Genomic DNA, 13,705 nt, shown 5'->3' with positions numbered 1-13,705 from the left:
TTGATATTTTATTGCAATATTATTTTTCAGAATGATTCTGATTCTGAATGAAGACTTTTTCTTATCTAAGCTTTTAAAGAAAGATCTCAATATTTTTTAGATATTTATAAATTTATTGTGAAAGAAGAGGAGTACATCGTATATTTAGACCAGTTCTGTTTTGGATATATAGGTTAGATAAATGTATTCTAAACAACGGTTTTCGTTCAATTACTATGCATCCTTCACATGAGTAATAACTATCAGACCATTCGGTTACAGGAGTCAACGTTCCGTTGGCCCCATCATCAGGTTAAGTGGCTAGCAGGTTCACCAGTAGTCAGCTTTCAGGTTCATCGTTCTCTAGGGTTCAGACTTGGGGTCCACATGCTTGGTCAGACTTTCGCGGCGTTTGTGTAAGCATGGGAAGTACAGGCAGCTCTCGTTCATTGCGAACTTCTCGCCATCGGCCAGGGTTTCGGGGAGTTTCCTACAAATATAATAAAATAAATTAAGATCTAAGTGGTATCATAATGGATGTCTGGAACTCACTTGTGCAGAGTTTCAGGAAGGGTCAGGCAGAGTAAAGCGCCCAGAAACATCAGAACACTGATGAAGATCGATGGGAGGGGCTTGTAGTACTGTGCCAGGTAGATCACGTAGAAGGCCAGTGAGCTGGAGGCCAGTCCCACCACATGGATGTTGGAGACCGCCTGTCCCCTCACACTGGTTGGAATGATCTCTGCCGCATATTGGATCTCCGCATCGTAGGAAACAGTGGAGCCAAATCGACCCAGAGCCACCATCAAAGCCAGCACGATGGCATTCTCCTTGGGATCCAGTACCGCAATCAGGAATCCAGTGGCGGCGGTGATAATCGCACCTACTATTAGCGCTCCACAGGCCATGCCCTTGCGACCGATCTTGTTTTGCAGTAGCAAGATGGTGAATCCCGCGGGCAGGTAAACACTGGAGGTCAGTGAGAACAGCTTAAAAGGTGAAGAGCCCAGACCCTCCATGTTTCTGTTGATCACATCGTAGGAGAGCGTAATTATCACCCTAAATTAAACGGAAAGATTAGCCTTTATATCTCAGAAAATCCAGGGAGTAGACCTACGATTTAACTAGGAGAGTAGTGGTGAAGCGGCGTAGTCTGGGGGTCTTAAACATCCCCAGGAAAGTGTCCATCTGCTTGTTCACCTTGCTCTCCTCGTTCATCTTCTCGCGATAGTGCTTCACGAACTCGTCGAACACGGAGTCCTCCACCTGGCGACCATTGAACTTGGCCACCTTCTTCAGGCAGGCCACCGCCTCATCGTACTTCTTCTTGGTCAGCAGCCACTGGGCACTTTCGCAGATCAGGAGTGGGTATATAAGGACACCCAGAGCTGGCAAAGATGCCAGCCAGAGGTAGCGACGCCAGTTGCCAATCCACATGGCGATCCACGGCGAGGTCATCAATCCAAAGCAGTAAAATACTGCCAAAATGATGTTCAAACCAAAGGTGCGACGCTTGGGACTCAAGTACTCGAAGACTATAGAGAAAAAGCTTATTAACTTTCCATAAATTGGTTGTACAATTCGCAAACTTACCCAAGATGTACATAAGGTAGTACATGGTATCCGTGGATAATCCCGACACGAATCTGGAGAAGGCGAACCAGGGTAGCGTGTGCACAAAGGAGGTAATAAAGTCTCCAGTTGCACCAGATAAGCTTGCCATCAGCATGGCGGGCAGTCTGCCGATACGATCCGATAGAAAACCAAAGGAAATGGTACCCACCACGGAGCCAAGGAAAAAGAAGGACTGACCCACTGCTGGCTGGTGGGATTTATCACAGACCCACTTCAGCTCCGTGGTTAGACTTTCGTAGCCGTTCTCCCGCTCGAAGATCCAATCGTTGCAGGTCTCCTCCTGAGAGGCCACCCCTGTGCCATTGATCACCTCCGACAGAAGAGTGCAGGAGGAGTGTGAAACATTGGAGTAAATGGATCGCAGCTCCTCAGCACTTAAGCCCATCAAGTCGTCATGGGAACACCTGAGGGAAAACAGTAATTTAAGATAATTTAAAATCAAATACCGATTACATTTGATATACAAATTCATTGAAATAATTTAAAAACAATTTATAACAATTTGAATATTACTTAAAAGTTGTATTTTCTTTGCGTATTGTATTGCGTTTTAAATATCACATTTTTAAAGAACATTTTTTCATTAAAAAATAAATGAACCTTTTTAAAAAACACTTTACATTAAAAAAATCAACTAGCATGTACTATTATTTTCACTGAATCTGTGTTCCTTAAAAGGTATTTTGAATTTTACTTACCAATGCTCTGGGGTAAAAGTGATGAGGGTCTGTGAAAAATAGTGCAAAGAGCTGAGAATATTCGTGTAGCCGTAGAGGATAAGTAGGACAAACTGGAACCGGCCAAAGTTTCCACACTTCTCAAGAACGCGGTCGAAATCCATACTGATCTCGAAGGAATTTTTACTTGGACAATAATATCTACTTGACTGGCTATGACACTTTGTTTATGCGAACAGCGCGTTGATTCTTCAAAGGAAAGAGTCAACTACATTCTGCCTGAACGCGCTGTATTTTGACGCCTAACTTGGATCGGCAGCTCCCTTATATAGTATAAAGATATAGGCGTAGCCCCTGATTAGGATGGGTAATTAGTAACACCGAGATTGGCCTAGGCAATCTCTGGCGCTTTTTTGGGGTGTGTGCCGATGATAAGAGGCTGAGACCAGAGCAAACATATAGTCAAACAGATGAAGGAGCAACCCTACACTGGAGATGTTTGTTTACATATCATAAAATAATACAATTTCAGAGAATCAACTCAGCTTCATCAATTAATGCTATGTTTTTTTATGGACCTTTTTAGGGATGGCCTTGATTTCTAGTTGCCATGTAAAGAGGCCTTTTATGAAATGCGTCTCACCTAGTTATCAGGCATTAAACTTGGTCAAGTGCGGACTTTCTCGAAAATTTTGGCTTGTTGACTTGGTCTTAGATTTATTGCAGAATTAGCCACTGTCGTGCTGTAAGTCACGCCTGAAATGGAATCTTTTTTAATGGATAGGATTAACCGGATACGCGGATTCTTTGTTTGTCCCCTGACAGTTTAATGGGTTCCAGTTTAGAGATATAGATTATATATAGTATAGATTACAGTTCTGCTTCGCAAAGGCGCCAAACGAAGCCTGTGAAAAATGCAATAATAATTCGCTTATCTCGCCGGGTAGTAAAAGTTCCGGAACCAGCGTCGTGATCTACCTAAATCATGCCCTAAGCAAGTGCTTTTAAGGTTTGAACAATCCAAGTAAGCTTCCGTAAACAGGCACTTTCCAACTTAATGGGTGTCTGAGCCTGGGATTAAGGTCTGAATTCCGAAAATGCGATCAGCCTATGATGAAATTCGTTACTTTTCGTATTATCCCAAAACCATTTAACCAGATTACTATCTTATATTATCTTAGTAGCGTCATTTCTACTACTGCCCATAACAATTAAGAGTTGAGTAAACATATTTTCTTATTATTTTATATTCATTGGTATTACTTTTTATTATATACTTAATACATTTATTATAACTACATTGTAATTTAGCTGGCTGCCTCCAACTGAGCTTCAGACTTTTTAAACTGCAGTTTCCGTGAAAAGCAGGGAAAGAAATACCATCTCTCGCCCTTGGCAAACATCTCGCCCTCTTCTAGAGTCTGTGGAAGTTGCCTGTGGGATAAATAGGATATATATTCCACGACTCAGGTGTACATTAATATGAAACTCACTTGTGCAATGTCTCCGGAAGAGCCAGACACAAACAACCGCCAATAATGAGCAGGAAGCTAATCAAAAGCGAGGGCAGTGGCTTGTAGAAGGTTCCCAAGTAGATGATGTAAGAGCTGAAGAAGGCGAAGGCATTGCCCACCACATGGATGTTAGCCACCCCTCGACCTCGCACACTGGTCGGAATAATCTCCGCCGCGTACTGGGCCTCCGCATCATAGGCCACTACCGCTCCAAATCTCGCCAAGCACACCATGACTCCCAGGAGAACGGAGTAGTTAGCTGGGTCCAGAGTGCCCACCAGGTAACCAGTGGCAGCTGTGATAATGGCACCTACAAACAGGGAGGCGCAGGCCATGCCCTTGCGACCTATTTTGTTCTGGAACAGGATAATGGTGAGTCCACCAGGCAGGACGACAAATCCTGAGTAGGAGAAAAGGTGGAAGGGTGATATGCCCACGCCCTCTACATTACGACTCAGGATATCGAAAGCAATTGTGATGATCATCCTGAAGAAATATAAAGAATGTTATAAAATATGAAATACAATTTTGTACCGTTTCAACTTACGATTTGATTAATAGAATAATGGTGAACTTCCTCAGTCTTGGAGTCCTCAGCATACCCATAAACGTGTCTGAGGATTTCTTTGTGGCACTGTTCAACTTCTCGCGATAGTGTTTTATGAACTCATCGAAAACAGAGTCATCCACTTGGCGTCCGTTGAACTTGGCGACGCTTTTTAGGTTATTAACTGCCTTGTCGAACTTTCCCTTGGTCAACAGCCACTCCACACTTTCATGGAGGAATACAGGGAAGAGGAGCATTCCGAGGGCAGGAAGAGAGGCTGCCCATAGGTAACTCCGCCAGTTGCCCAACCAAATGGCCATCCAGGGCGAGATCATTAGGCCAAAGGAGTAGAAAACACCCAAAATGATGTTTAGACCAAAGGTGCGGTGCTGTGGGCTCAAGTACTCGAAAACTGCAAAGTGAAAGGATTATATATACTGGAGAATATATGTTGCTTAAGGTATCATACCCAAAATGTACATCAGGACATACTGAGTGTCCATAGAGAGACCGGAAATGAAGCGAGTGAAGGAGAACCAAGGAAGACTTCCTACGAAGGAGGTGAAGAAATCACCAGCGGCTCCTGTCAAAGTGGACAAAACGCAGGCAGGTAGACGTCCTATGCGATCAGCCAAGTATCCGAAGAATATACTGCCCAGGGCGGATCCAATGAAGAAGAAGGATTGGCCCACTGCTAGTTTGTAGGCGTCGTGGCAGACCCATTCGAGCTGTGTTCAATATTTCGTATGTCAGTGTTAGGTTACTAAATGCGTTTTCTACTTTTGGGCTGAAACATACCTCTGTGGTAACGCTTTCGTAGTTACTTTCCCTTTCGAAATCCCACGAGGAGCACTTGGAGTCCCGAAAAGAGGATAAATCTTCATCGTATTGAATAATACTGCAGGCCAGCAAGGAAGTTTTATTTCCCGGAATGTAATCTTTTGGTGGAGAGCAACTGAAATTGTTATCAAATTTTTGTTAATTATAAAATACCAAACTGATCATTTTAGTTTTGTCTTTAGTTATCCTTAAAACTTTATTTATTTTCTTAATTGTACATTTTTATATTTTCTCTCGAAATTGCATTTCTTTTTGTGAAAATCTCTTTGTTTATTACTTAAATTATAAAGTTTTAACTTCTTTGTTGAAATTTTTGTTAAATGTTTTCAATTATTTTTTGAGTGGATGAAAAATTTCTGCTCACCTGTGCGAAGGCGTGAAACTAATCAGTGTCTGCGAAAAGTAGTGGAGTGAGGACACAATATTTGTGTACCCATAGAGCCCCAGCAACAAGATCTGGTAGGGACCAAAGTTCCCGCACTTCTCGAGGACTCGCTGCAGATCCATTTCGCCACAAGAGCCCGCTCTGATCGCAAACCAGCGACTGATGCCAGAGAAGAGGTGGAGCAGGTGGTATATACTGTGTTCGGACGCTTGCTATATAATGCTAATACTATGCAAACACCGAATATCTGCTAGTTTATCTCACACAGGGCATTATGAGGAAGAAAGAAAGCTTTTAACCATTTCCGACGTCTGGCTTCTGTTTGGCGTGTGGAGACTTTCGGGACCCATGGGGGGATTATTAATATGACGCCCGCACAGCATAAGCATGCCCTGACTTATCACTAAGGCAGTTTTACGCCCGGTAAACTGTTGCTGTCTGGCAAATAGAAACAAGTCAATCTGTACAAACAACGTTTCGCTAGTTTCGCACCTGTTTTTCACGAAAGACCTCCAATCAGAAATTGAAGTTTTGAATAAACATAATTTAAGTACAAACTAAGGCGCTTATTGAATAAAATTCAATCTCAACACATCCTTTTTTGAAATACGTAAAACTAACCAGAGATTGAGTAAACAAAAATCATCATATTATAAAAGAATATAAGAGATGGTAGGAAAATTTCCCTATTTTATATAGACTAAGGGGGATTTTGTTTGTAATTTATGGTTTATTGTTTCCGGAAACACGACCGTGATCTACAGAAATTATTGTCTAGGCGCGTGCATCTAAAGTCAAAACAAGCCAAGCTAAAGCATAGTAAATAGATGTCTGGGTCTAGGATTAAACAGATCTGAGATGTGGAAATGCGATCGGAATGTGATGAAATCGGGTACGTTTATTAGAGTCCGAAATCATAACATGCAATCTCAATACATCCTTTTATGAAATACGTAAAACTAGCCAGAGATGGAGTTAACAAAAATCATCATATTATAAAAGAATATAAGACGTCTGATTTCACTCACACCCACAAAATAGAAAGTAAAGGAAAAGTTTCCTATTTTCCATAGACTAAGGGGATTTTATTTGTAATTTATAGTTCATTGTTTCCGGAACCATGACCGTGTTCTACAGAAATTATTGTCTTGGCGCGTGCATCTAAAGTCTAAACAAGCCAAGCTAAAGCCTAGTAATTAATAGATGTCTGGGTCTAGGATTAAGCAGATCTGATATGGGCATATCCGCCAAATGGTAAACCGGGACCAAAAAACAACTTCATAGTCATCGTATTTTTTTGTGTATTTACATAAACAAGTGTCCATATTTTCATAAAGACCGGTACTTTAGTTTAATAAAAAAAACAAATGGAGATATTTCCATGGGTACAGACTCGATAGAAAGCTACATGAATCCATTTTAAAAGTAAAGTTATTGCTTTAGAATATTCCGTCCCAATTCGCGTGCCATTTTGCGTGCGTTCGCGACCTCATGTTTTTTGCCAATATTATGAAGATTATTGCTCAAAAAACCCCAAAATTTAAACTAAGCAAACAATAACAATATGCTATCGAAAAGCAAATAAAAGTCTCAGAAAAAGCTTTTTCTTTTTTTATTTCCACTAAGTACGTTTGCGATCCGTGGAGATGCCCATATGTGGAAATGCGATCGGAATGTGATGAAATCGGGTACGTTTATTAGTGTCCGAAATTATATAGCCAGTAATTCAAGTCTTAGCAGCGCTCAGCAGGCAGTAGAACCTCCCATAAAAATTAAGAGACCAGTAAACATGTTTTGATATTATTTGTATAATTTTGTACGAAAAGCTTATTGTTTTATTATACTATTAATCTAATACATTTATTATAACTACTTTGTAATTTTGCTGGCTGTCTCCATCTCCAACTGAGATGCAGACTTGTTTGTTTGCTGTCTGCGTGAAAAGCAGGGAAAGAAATACCATTTCTCGCCCTTGGCAAATACCTCGCCCTCCTCCAGAGTTTGTGGGAGTTGTCTGCAGGATAAATTAAATGTATACTTATGGTAAATGTATTATGGGACCAAAACTCACTTGTGCAATGTCTCGGGAAGTGTAAGGCACAAACAACTGCCGATCAGGAGAACGAAGCTGATTAGAAGGGACGGCAAGGGCCTGTAGAAAGTTCCCAAGTAGATCACGTAGGAGCTGAAGAAAGCGAAGGCGTTGCCCACTACATGGATGTTGGCCACCCCTCGTCCTCGCACACTGGTTGGAATAATCTCCGCCGCGTACTGGGCTTCTGCATCGTATGCGACCACCGCTCCAAATCTTCCCAGGCTCACCATGAATCCCAGGAGAATGGAGTAGTCCGCTGGATCGAGGATGGCCACCAAGTAACCAGTGACCGCCGTAATAATGGCACCCACAAAAAGCGAAGCGCAGGCCATGCCCTTTCTTCCGATTTTGTTCTGGAACAGGATTATTGCGAGGCCTGCGGGCACGTAGCAGAATCCCGAGTAGGAAAAGAGGTGGAAGGGCGATATGCCCACGCCTTCCACGTTTCGACTTAGGATGTCAAAAGTTATGGTAACGATCATTCTTAAAAGATGTGATTGAAGTTAGAAAGAACATAAATATTGTGCTTATCATTAAACTTACGATTTGATCAACAGAATAATGGTGAACTTTCTAAGTCTTGGCGTTCTTAGCATGCCCGCAAAGGTATCCGAAGATTTCTTCTGCGCATTATTTTGCTTTTCCCGATAGTATTTTATGAACTCATCGTAAACAGAGTCGTCCACTTGGCGTCCATTGAACTTGGCAACGCTCTTTAGGTTACTAACCGCTTTATCAAACTTTCCTTTCGTCAACAGCCACTCGGCGCTTTCATGGAGAAGTACAGGGTAGAGCAGCATTCCGAGGGCTGGAAGAGAGGCTGCCCATAGGTAACTTCGCCAGTTTCCCAACCAAATAGCCATCCAGGGGGAAATCACCAGACCAATGCAATAGAAGATTCCCAAGATAAAGTTGAGGCCAAAGGTGCGGTGTTTTGGGCTCAGGTACTCAAAAACTGTAAGCATTGTAATTTTAACTTTCTTAATTTAAATTCAAGTTAAGCTTACATACCCAAAATGTACATTAGAACATACTGGGTGTCCATTGAAAGACCGGATATAAAGCGGGTGACGGAGAACCAAGGAAGACTTCCTACAAAGGAGGTGAAGAAATCACCAGCGGCTCCTGTCAAAGTGGACAAAACGCAGGCAGGCAGACGTCCTATGCGATCAGCCAAGTATCCGAAGAATATACTGCCCAGGGCGGATCCAATGAAGAAGAAGGATTGACCCACTGCTAGTTTGTAGGCGTCGTGGCAGACCCATTCGAGCTGTGTTCAATATTTCGGATGTCAGTGTTAGGTTACTAAATGCGTTTTCTACTTTTGGGCTGAAACATACCTCTGTGGTAACACTTTCGTAGTTACTTTCCCTTTCGAAGTCCCACGAGGAGCACTTGGAGTCCCGAAAAGAGGATAAATCTTCATCGTATTGATTAATACTGCAGGCCAGCAAGGAAGTTTTATTTCCCGGAATGTAATCTTTTGGTGGAGAGCAACTGAAATTGTTATCAAATTTTTGTTAACTATAAAATACCAAACTGATCATTTTAGTTTTGTCTTTAGTTATCCTTAAAATTTTATTTATTTTCTTAATTGTACATTTTTATATTTTCTTTCGAAATTGCATTTCTTTTTGTGAAAATCTCTTTGTTTATTACTAAAATTATAGAGTTTTAACTTCTTTGTTGAAATTTTTGTTAAATGTTTTCAATTATTTTTTGAGTGGATGAAAAATTTCTGCTCACCTGTGCGAAGGCGTGAAACTAATCAGTGTCTGCGAAAAGTAGTGGAGTGAGGACACAATATTTGTGTACCCATAGAGCCCCAGCAACAAGATCTGGTAGGGACCAAAGTTCCCGCACTTCTCGAGGACTCGCTGCAGATCCATTTCGCCACAAGAGCCCGCTCTGATCGCAAACCAGCGACTGATGCCAGAGAAGAGATGGAGCAGGTAGTATATACTGTGTTCGGACGCTGGCTATATAATGGTAGTACTATGTAAATACCGAATATCTGCTGCTAGTTTATCTCACACCGGGGCATGGTGAGGAAGAAAGAAAGCTTTTAACCATTTCCGACGTCTGGCTTCTGTTTGGCGTGTGGAGACTTTCGGGACCCATGGGGGGATTATTAATATGACGCCCGCACAGCATAAGCATGCCCTGACTTATCACTAAGGCAGTTTTACGGCCGGTAAACTGTTGCTGTCTGGCAAATAGAAACAAGTCAATCTGTACAAACAACGTTTCGCTAGTTTCGCACCTGTTTTTCACGAAAGACCTCCAATCAGAAATTGAAATATTGAATAAACATAATTTAAGTACAAACTAAGGCGCTTATTAAATAAAATGCAATCTCAACACATCCTTTTATGAAATACCTAAAACTAACCAGAGATTGATTAAACAAAAATCATCATATTATAAAAGAATAAAAGACGTCTGATTTAAAATAGATGATAAAGGAAAATTTCCCTACTTTCTATAGACTAAGGGGGATTTTGTTTGTAATTTATGGTTTATTGTTTCCGGAAACACGACCGTGATCTACAGAAATTATTGGCGCGTGCATCTCAGTCTAAACAAGCCAAGCTAAAGCATAGTAAATAGATGTCTGGGTCTAGGATTAAAAAGATCTGAGATGTGGAAATGCGATCGGAATGTGATGAAATCGGGTACGTTTATTAGAGTCCGAAATCATAACATGCAATCTCAATACATCCTTTTATGAAATACGTAAAACTAGCCAGAGATGGAGTTAACAAAAATCATCATATTATAAAAGAATATAAGACGTCTGATTTCACTCACACCCACAAAATAGAAAGTAAAGGAAAAGTTTCCTATTTTCCATAGACTAAGGGGATTTTATTTGTAATTTATAGTTCATTGTTTCCGGAACCATGACCGTGTTCTACAGAAATTATTGTCTTGGCGCGTGCATCTAAAGTCTAAACAAGCCAAGCTAAAGCCTAGTAATTAATAGATGTCTGGGTCTAGGATTAAGCAGATCTGATATGGGCATATCCGCCAAATGGTAAACCGGGACCAAAAAACAACTTCATAGTCATCGTATTTTTTTGTGTATTTACATAAACAAGTGTCCATATTTTCATAAAGACCGGTACTTTAGTTTAATAAAAAAAACAAATGGAGATATTTCCATGGGTACAGACTCGATAGAAAGCTACATGAATCCATTTTAAAAGTAAAGTTATTGCTTTAGAATATTCCGTCCCAATTCGCGTGCCATTTTGCGTGCGTTCGCGACCTCATGTTTTTTGCCAATATTATGAAGATTATTGCTCAAAAAACCCCAAAATTTAAACTAAGCAAACAATAACAATATGCTATCGAAAAGCAAATAAAAGTCTCAGAAAAAGCTTTTTCTTTTTTTATTTCCACTAAGTACGTTTGCGATCCGTGGAGATGCCCATATGTGGAAATGCGATCGGAATGTGATGAAATCGGGTACGTTTATTAGTGTCCGAAATTATATAGCCAGTAATTCAAGTCTTAGCAGCGCTCAGCAGGCAGTAGAACCTCCCATAAAAATTAAGAGACCAGTAAACATGTTTTGATATTATTTGTATAATTTTGTACGAAAAGCTTATTGTTTTATTATACTATTAATCTAATACATTTATTATAACTACTTTGTAATTTTGCTGGCTGTCTCCATCTCCAACTGAGATGCAGACTTGTTTGTTTGCTGTCTGCGTGAAAAGCAGGGAAAGAAATACCATTTCTCGCCCTTGGCAAATACCTCGCCCTCCTCCAGAGTTTGTGGGAGTTGTCTGCAGGATAAATTAAATGTATACTTATGGTAAATGTATTATGGGACCAAAACTCACTTGTGCAATGTCTCGGGAAGTGTAAGGCACAAACAACTGCCGATCAGGAGAACGAAGCTGATTAGAAGGGACGGCAAGGGCCTGTAGAAAGTTCCCAAGTAGATCACGTAGGAGCTGAAGAAAGCGAAGGCGTTGCCCACTACATGGATGTTGGCCACCCCTCGTCCTCGCACACTGGTTGGAATAATCTCCGCCGCGTACTGGGCTTCTGCATCGTATGCGACCACCGCTCCAAATCTTCCCAGGCTCACCATGAATCCCAGGAGAATGGAGTAGTCCGCTGGATCGAGGATGGCCACCAAGTAACCAGTGACCGCCGTAATAATGGCACCCACAAAAAGCGAAGCGCAGGCCATGCCCTTTCTTCCGATTTTGTTCTGGAACAGGATTATTGCGAGGCCTGCGGGCACGTAGCAGAATCCCGAGTAGGAAAAGAGGTGGAAGGGCGATATGCCCACGCCTTCCACGTTTCGACTTAGGATGTCAAAAGTTATGGTAACGATCATTCTTAAAAGATGTGATTGAAGTTAGAAAGAACATAAATATTGTGCTTATCATTAAACTTACGATTTGATCAACAGAATAATGGTGAACTTTCTAAGTCTTGGCGTTCTTAGCATGCCCGCAAAGGTATCCGAAGATTTCTTCTGCGCATTATTTTGCTTTTCCCGATAGTATTTTATGAACTCATCGTAAACAGAGTCGTCCACTTGGCGTCCATTGAACTTGGCAACGCTCTTTAGGTTACTAACCGCTTTATCAAACTTTCCTTTCGTCAACAGCCACTCGGCGCTTTCATGGAGAAGTACAGGGTAGAGCAGCATTCCGAGGGCTGGAAGAGAGGCTGCCCATAGGTAACTTCGCCAGTTTCCCAACCAAATAGCCATCCAGGGGGAAATCACCAGACCAATGCAATAGAAGATTCCCAAGATAAAGTTGAGGCCAAAGGTGCGGTGTTTTGGGCTCAGGTACTCAAAAACTGTAAGCATTGTAATTTTAACTTTCTTAATTTAAATTCAAGTTAAGCTTACATACCCAAAATGTACATTAGAACATACTGGGTGTCCATTGAAAGACCGGATATAAAGCGGGTGACGGAGAACCAAGGAAGACTTCCTACAAAGGAGGTGAAGAAATCACCAGCGGCTCCTGTCAAAGTGGACAAAACGCAGGCAGGCAGTCGTCCTATCCGATCTGCCAAGTATCCGAAAAATATACTGCCCAGAGCGGATCCAATGAAGAAGAAGGACTGACCCACTGCCAGTTTGTAGGCGTCATCGCAGACCCATTCGAGCTGTATTCAATAATTGAGATGTCAGTGTTAGGTTACTAAATGCGTTTTCTACTTTTGGGCTGAAACATACCTCTGTGGTAACGCTTTCGTAGTTACTTTCCCTTTCGAAATCCCACGAGGAGCACTTGTAGTCCCGAAAAGATGAAAGATCTTCATCGTATTGAATAATATTGCAGGTCAGCAGGGAGGTGGTGTATGTAGAATTCTGCAATAAGTCCTCTTTTGGCCGAGAGCAACTAAAATAATCAATTTTAAGTTTAGTAATTTGTAAAAAAAATTAACATGTGGACCTAAAATGCTTTTTCTTTTTTATATATTAATCTTTATAATAATTTCTTACTCTTTATAAAATGTACAGACTTTGCTTTTTATTTCACCATGCATTACTTAAATCACTTAATAAGTTTTCAAAATCATTTTTATGGTTTTTCTTCTGGAACTTGACTGCATTTTGCATTGATTTGGTTTTCTTATTTATGTAATTTAAAATTAAATTAAATGTTGGTTCACTTATGTAACAAATACATTGTGGCATCGAATTTCATCATTTCTTAACATTGTGCATAGCCGCTCACCTGTACGATGGCGTAAAACTAATGATGGTCTGCGAAAAATAGTGCAGCGAGGATACAATATTTGTGTATCCGAACAGACCCAGCAGAAGGATTTGATACGGGCCAAAGTTGCCGCATTTTTCCAGGGCACTTTGGAGATCCATTTTGCCACTCGAAAGCGCTGCGATCGCGAGTCAGCGACTGATGTCGACGAAGGGGTCCGGGCACCTGGTATTTAGCCGTTTCTGGGTGCTAGAGCACTAATGCGCTAATTCACTGCAAACACCGAAGATCTGCAGCCAGTTTATCTCACACGGGGGGCATTAGATAT

At 41.2% G+C, this 13,705-nt stretch overlaps 4 protein-coding genes across 4 annotated transcripts; all 4 read right to left on the bottom strand.

Moving 5' to 3' along the window:
* Window positions 1-92: 92 nt before the first annotated feature.
* LOC108014179 (organic cation transporter-like protein) lies at window positions 93-2,570 on the bottom strand. Its single transcript, XM_017080214.4, has 5 exons — window positions 2,313-2,570; window positions 1,573-2,018; window positions 1,097-1,514; window positions 532-1,038; window positions 93-469 (listed from the first exon to the last, which is right to left on the bottom strand). The coding sequence occupies exons 1-5, from the start codon at window positions 2,453-2,455 to the stop codon at window positions 343-345; spliced, it is 1,641 nt and encodes a 546-aa protein (XP_016935703.4). The 5' UTR covers window positions 2,456-2,570; the 3' UTR covers window positions 93-342.
* A 950-nt stretch (window positions 2,571-3,520) lies between these two features.
* On the bottom strand, window positions 3,521-5,759 carry LOC108014199 (organic cation transporter protein). Its single transcript, XM_017080236.4, has 6 exons — window positions 5,557-5,759; window positions 5,151-5,307; window positions 4,822-5,080; window positions 4,353-4,764; window positions 3,785-4,291; window positions 3,521-3,725 (listed from the first exon to the last, which is right to left on the bottom strand). Exons 1-6 carry the CDS (start codon window positions 5,697-5,699, stop codon window positions 3,599-3,601), a joined length of 1,605 nt encoding a protein of 534 aa, XP_016935725.3. The 5' UTR covers window positions 5,700-5,759; the 3' UTR covers window positions 3,521-3,598.
* A 1,606-nt stretch (window positions 5,760-7,365) lies between these two features.
* Window positions 7,366-9,619, bottom strand: LOC139353010 (organic cation transporter protein-like). Its single transcript, XM_070996042.1, has 6 exons — window positions 9,419-9,619; window positions 9,013-9,169; window positions 8,684-8,942; window positions 8,216-8,627; window positions 7,649-8,155; window positions 7,366-7,591 (listed from the first exon to the last, which is right to left on the bottom strand). The coding sequence occupies exons 1-6, from the start codon at window positions 9,559-9,561 to the stop codon at window positions 7,447-7,449; spliced, it is 1,623 nt and encodes a 540-aa protein (XP_070852143.1). The 5' UTR covers window positions 9,562-9,619; the 3' UTR covers window positions 7,366-7,446.
* A 1,624-nt stretch (window positions 9,620-11,243) lies between these two features.
* Window positions 11,244-13,644, bottom strand: LOC108014197 (organic cation transporter protein). Its single transcript, XM_017080233.4, has 6 exons — window positions 13,396-13,644; window positions 12,891-13,056; window positions 12,562-12,820; window positions 12,094-12,505; window positions 11,527-12,033; window positions 11,244-11,469 (listed from the first exon to the last, which is right to left on the bottom strand). The coding sequence occupies exons 1-6, from the start codon at window positions 13,536-13,538 to the stop codon at window positions 11,325-11,327; spliced, it is 1,632 nt and encodes a 543-aa protein (XP_016935722.4). The 5' UTR covers window positions 13,539-13,644; the 3' UTR covers window positions 11,244-11,324.
* Between the last annotated feature and the right edge of the window lie 61 nt (window positions 13,645-13,705).

The sequence above is a fragment of the Drosophila suzukii genome, chromosome 3 (genome assembly GCF_043229965.1).
Source record: "Drosophila suzukii chromosome 3, CBGP_Dsuzu_IsoJpt1.0, whole genome shotgun sequence".
In the NCBI taxonomy this organism is placed as follows: Eukaryota; Metazoa; Arthropoda; class Insecta; order Diptera; family Drosophilidae; genus Drosophila; species Drosophila suzukii.
This window is presented reverse-complemented; position numbering and strand designations above follow the sequence as displayed.

Excerpts from the sequence above, each read along its gene's own strand:
- LOC108014179 (XM_017080214.4), bottom strand. The coding sequence starts at position 2,455 with ATGGATTTCGACCGCGTTCTTGAGAAGTGTGGAAACTTTGGCCGGTTC. Across the intron at positions 1,515-1,572 it reads CTACCTTATGTACATCTTGG|TCTTCGAGTACTTGAGTCCC; the intron begins GTAAGTTTGCGA and ends TTTTCTCTATAG. Across the intron at positions 1,039-1,096 it reads ACTACTCTCCTAGTTAAATC|GGTGATAATTACGCTCTCCT; the intron begins GTAGGTCTACTC and ends CGTTTAATTTAG.
- LOC108014199 (XM_017080236.4), bottom strand. The coding sequence starts at position 5,699 with ATGGATCTGCAGCGAGTCCTCGAGAAGTGCGGGAACTTTGGTCCCTAC. Across the intron at positions 4,765-4,821 it reads TGTCCTGATGTACATTTTGG|TTTTCGAGTACTTGAGCCCA; the intron begins GTATGATACCTT and ends TTCACTTTGCAG. Across the intron at positions 4,292-4,352 it reads ATTATTCTATTAATCAAATC|GATGATCATCACAATTGCTT; the intron begins GTAAGTTGAAAC and ends ATATTTCTTCAG.
- LOC139353010 (XM_070996042.1), bottom strand. The coding sequence starts at position 9,561 with ATGGATCTGCAGCGAGTCCTCGAGAAGTGCGGGAACTTTGGTCCCTAC. Across the intron at positions 8,943-9,012 it reads ACGAAAGTGTTACCACAGAG|CTCGAATGGGTCTGCCACGA; the intron begins GTATGTTTCAGC and ends TATTGAACACAG. Across the intron at positions 7,592-7,648 it reads CTTCCCGAGACATTGCACAA|ACAACTCCCACAAACTCTGG; the intron begins GTGAGTTTTGGT and ends TTTATCCTGCAG.
- LOC108014197 (XM_017080233.4), bottom strand. The coding sequence starts at position 13,538 with ATGGATCTCCAAAGTGCCCTGGAAAAATGCGGCAACTTTGGCCCGTAT. Across the intron at positions 13,057-13,395 it reads AGTTTTACGCCATCGTACAG|TTGCTCTCGGCCAAAAGAGG; the intron begins GTGAGCGGCTAT and ends TGATTATTTTAG. Across the intron at positions 12,506-12,561 it reads TGTTCTAATGTACATTTTGG|TTTTTGAGTACCTGAGCCCA; the intron begins GTATGTAAGCTT and ends CAATGCTTACAG.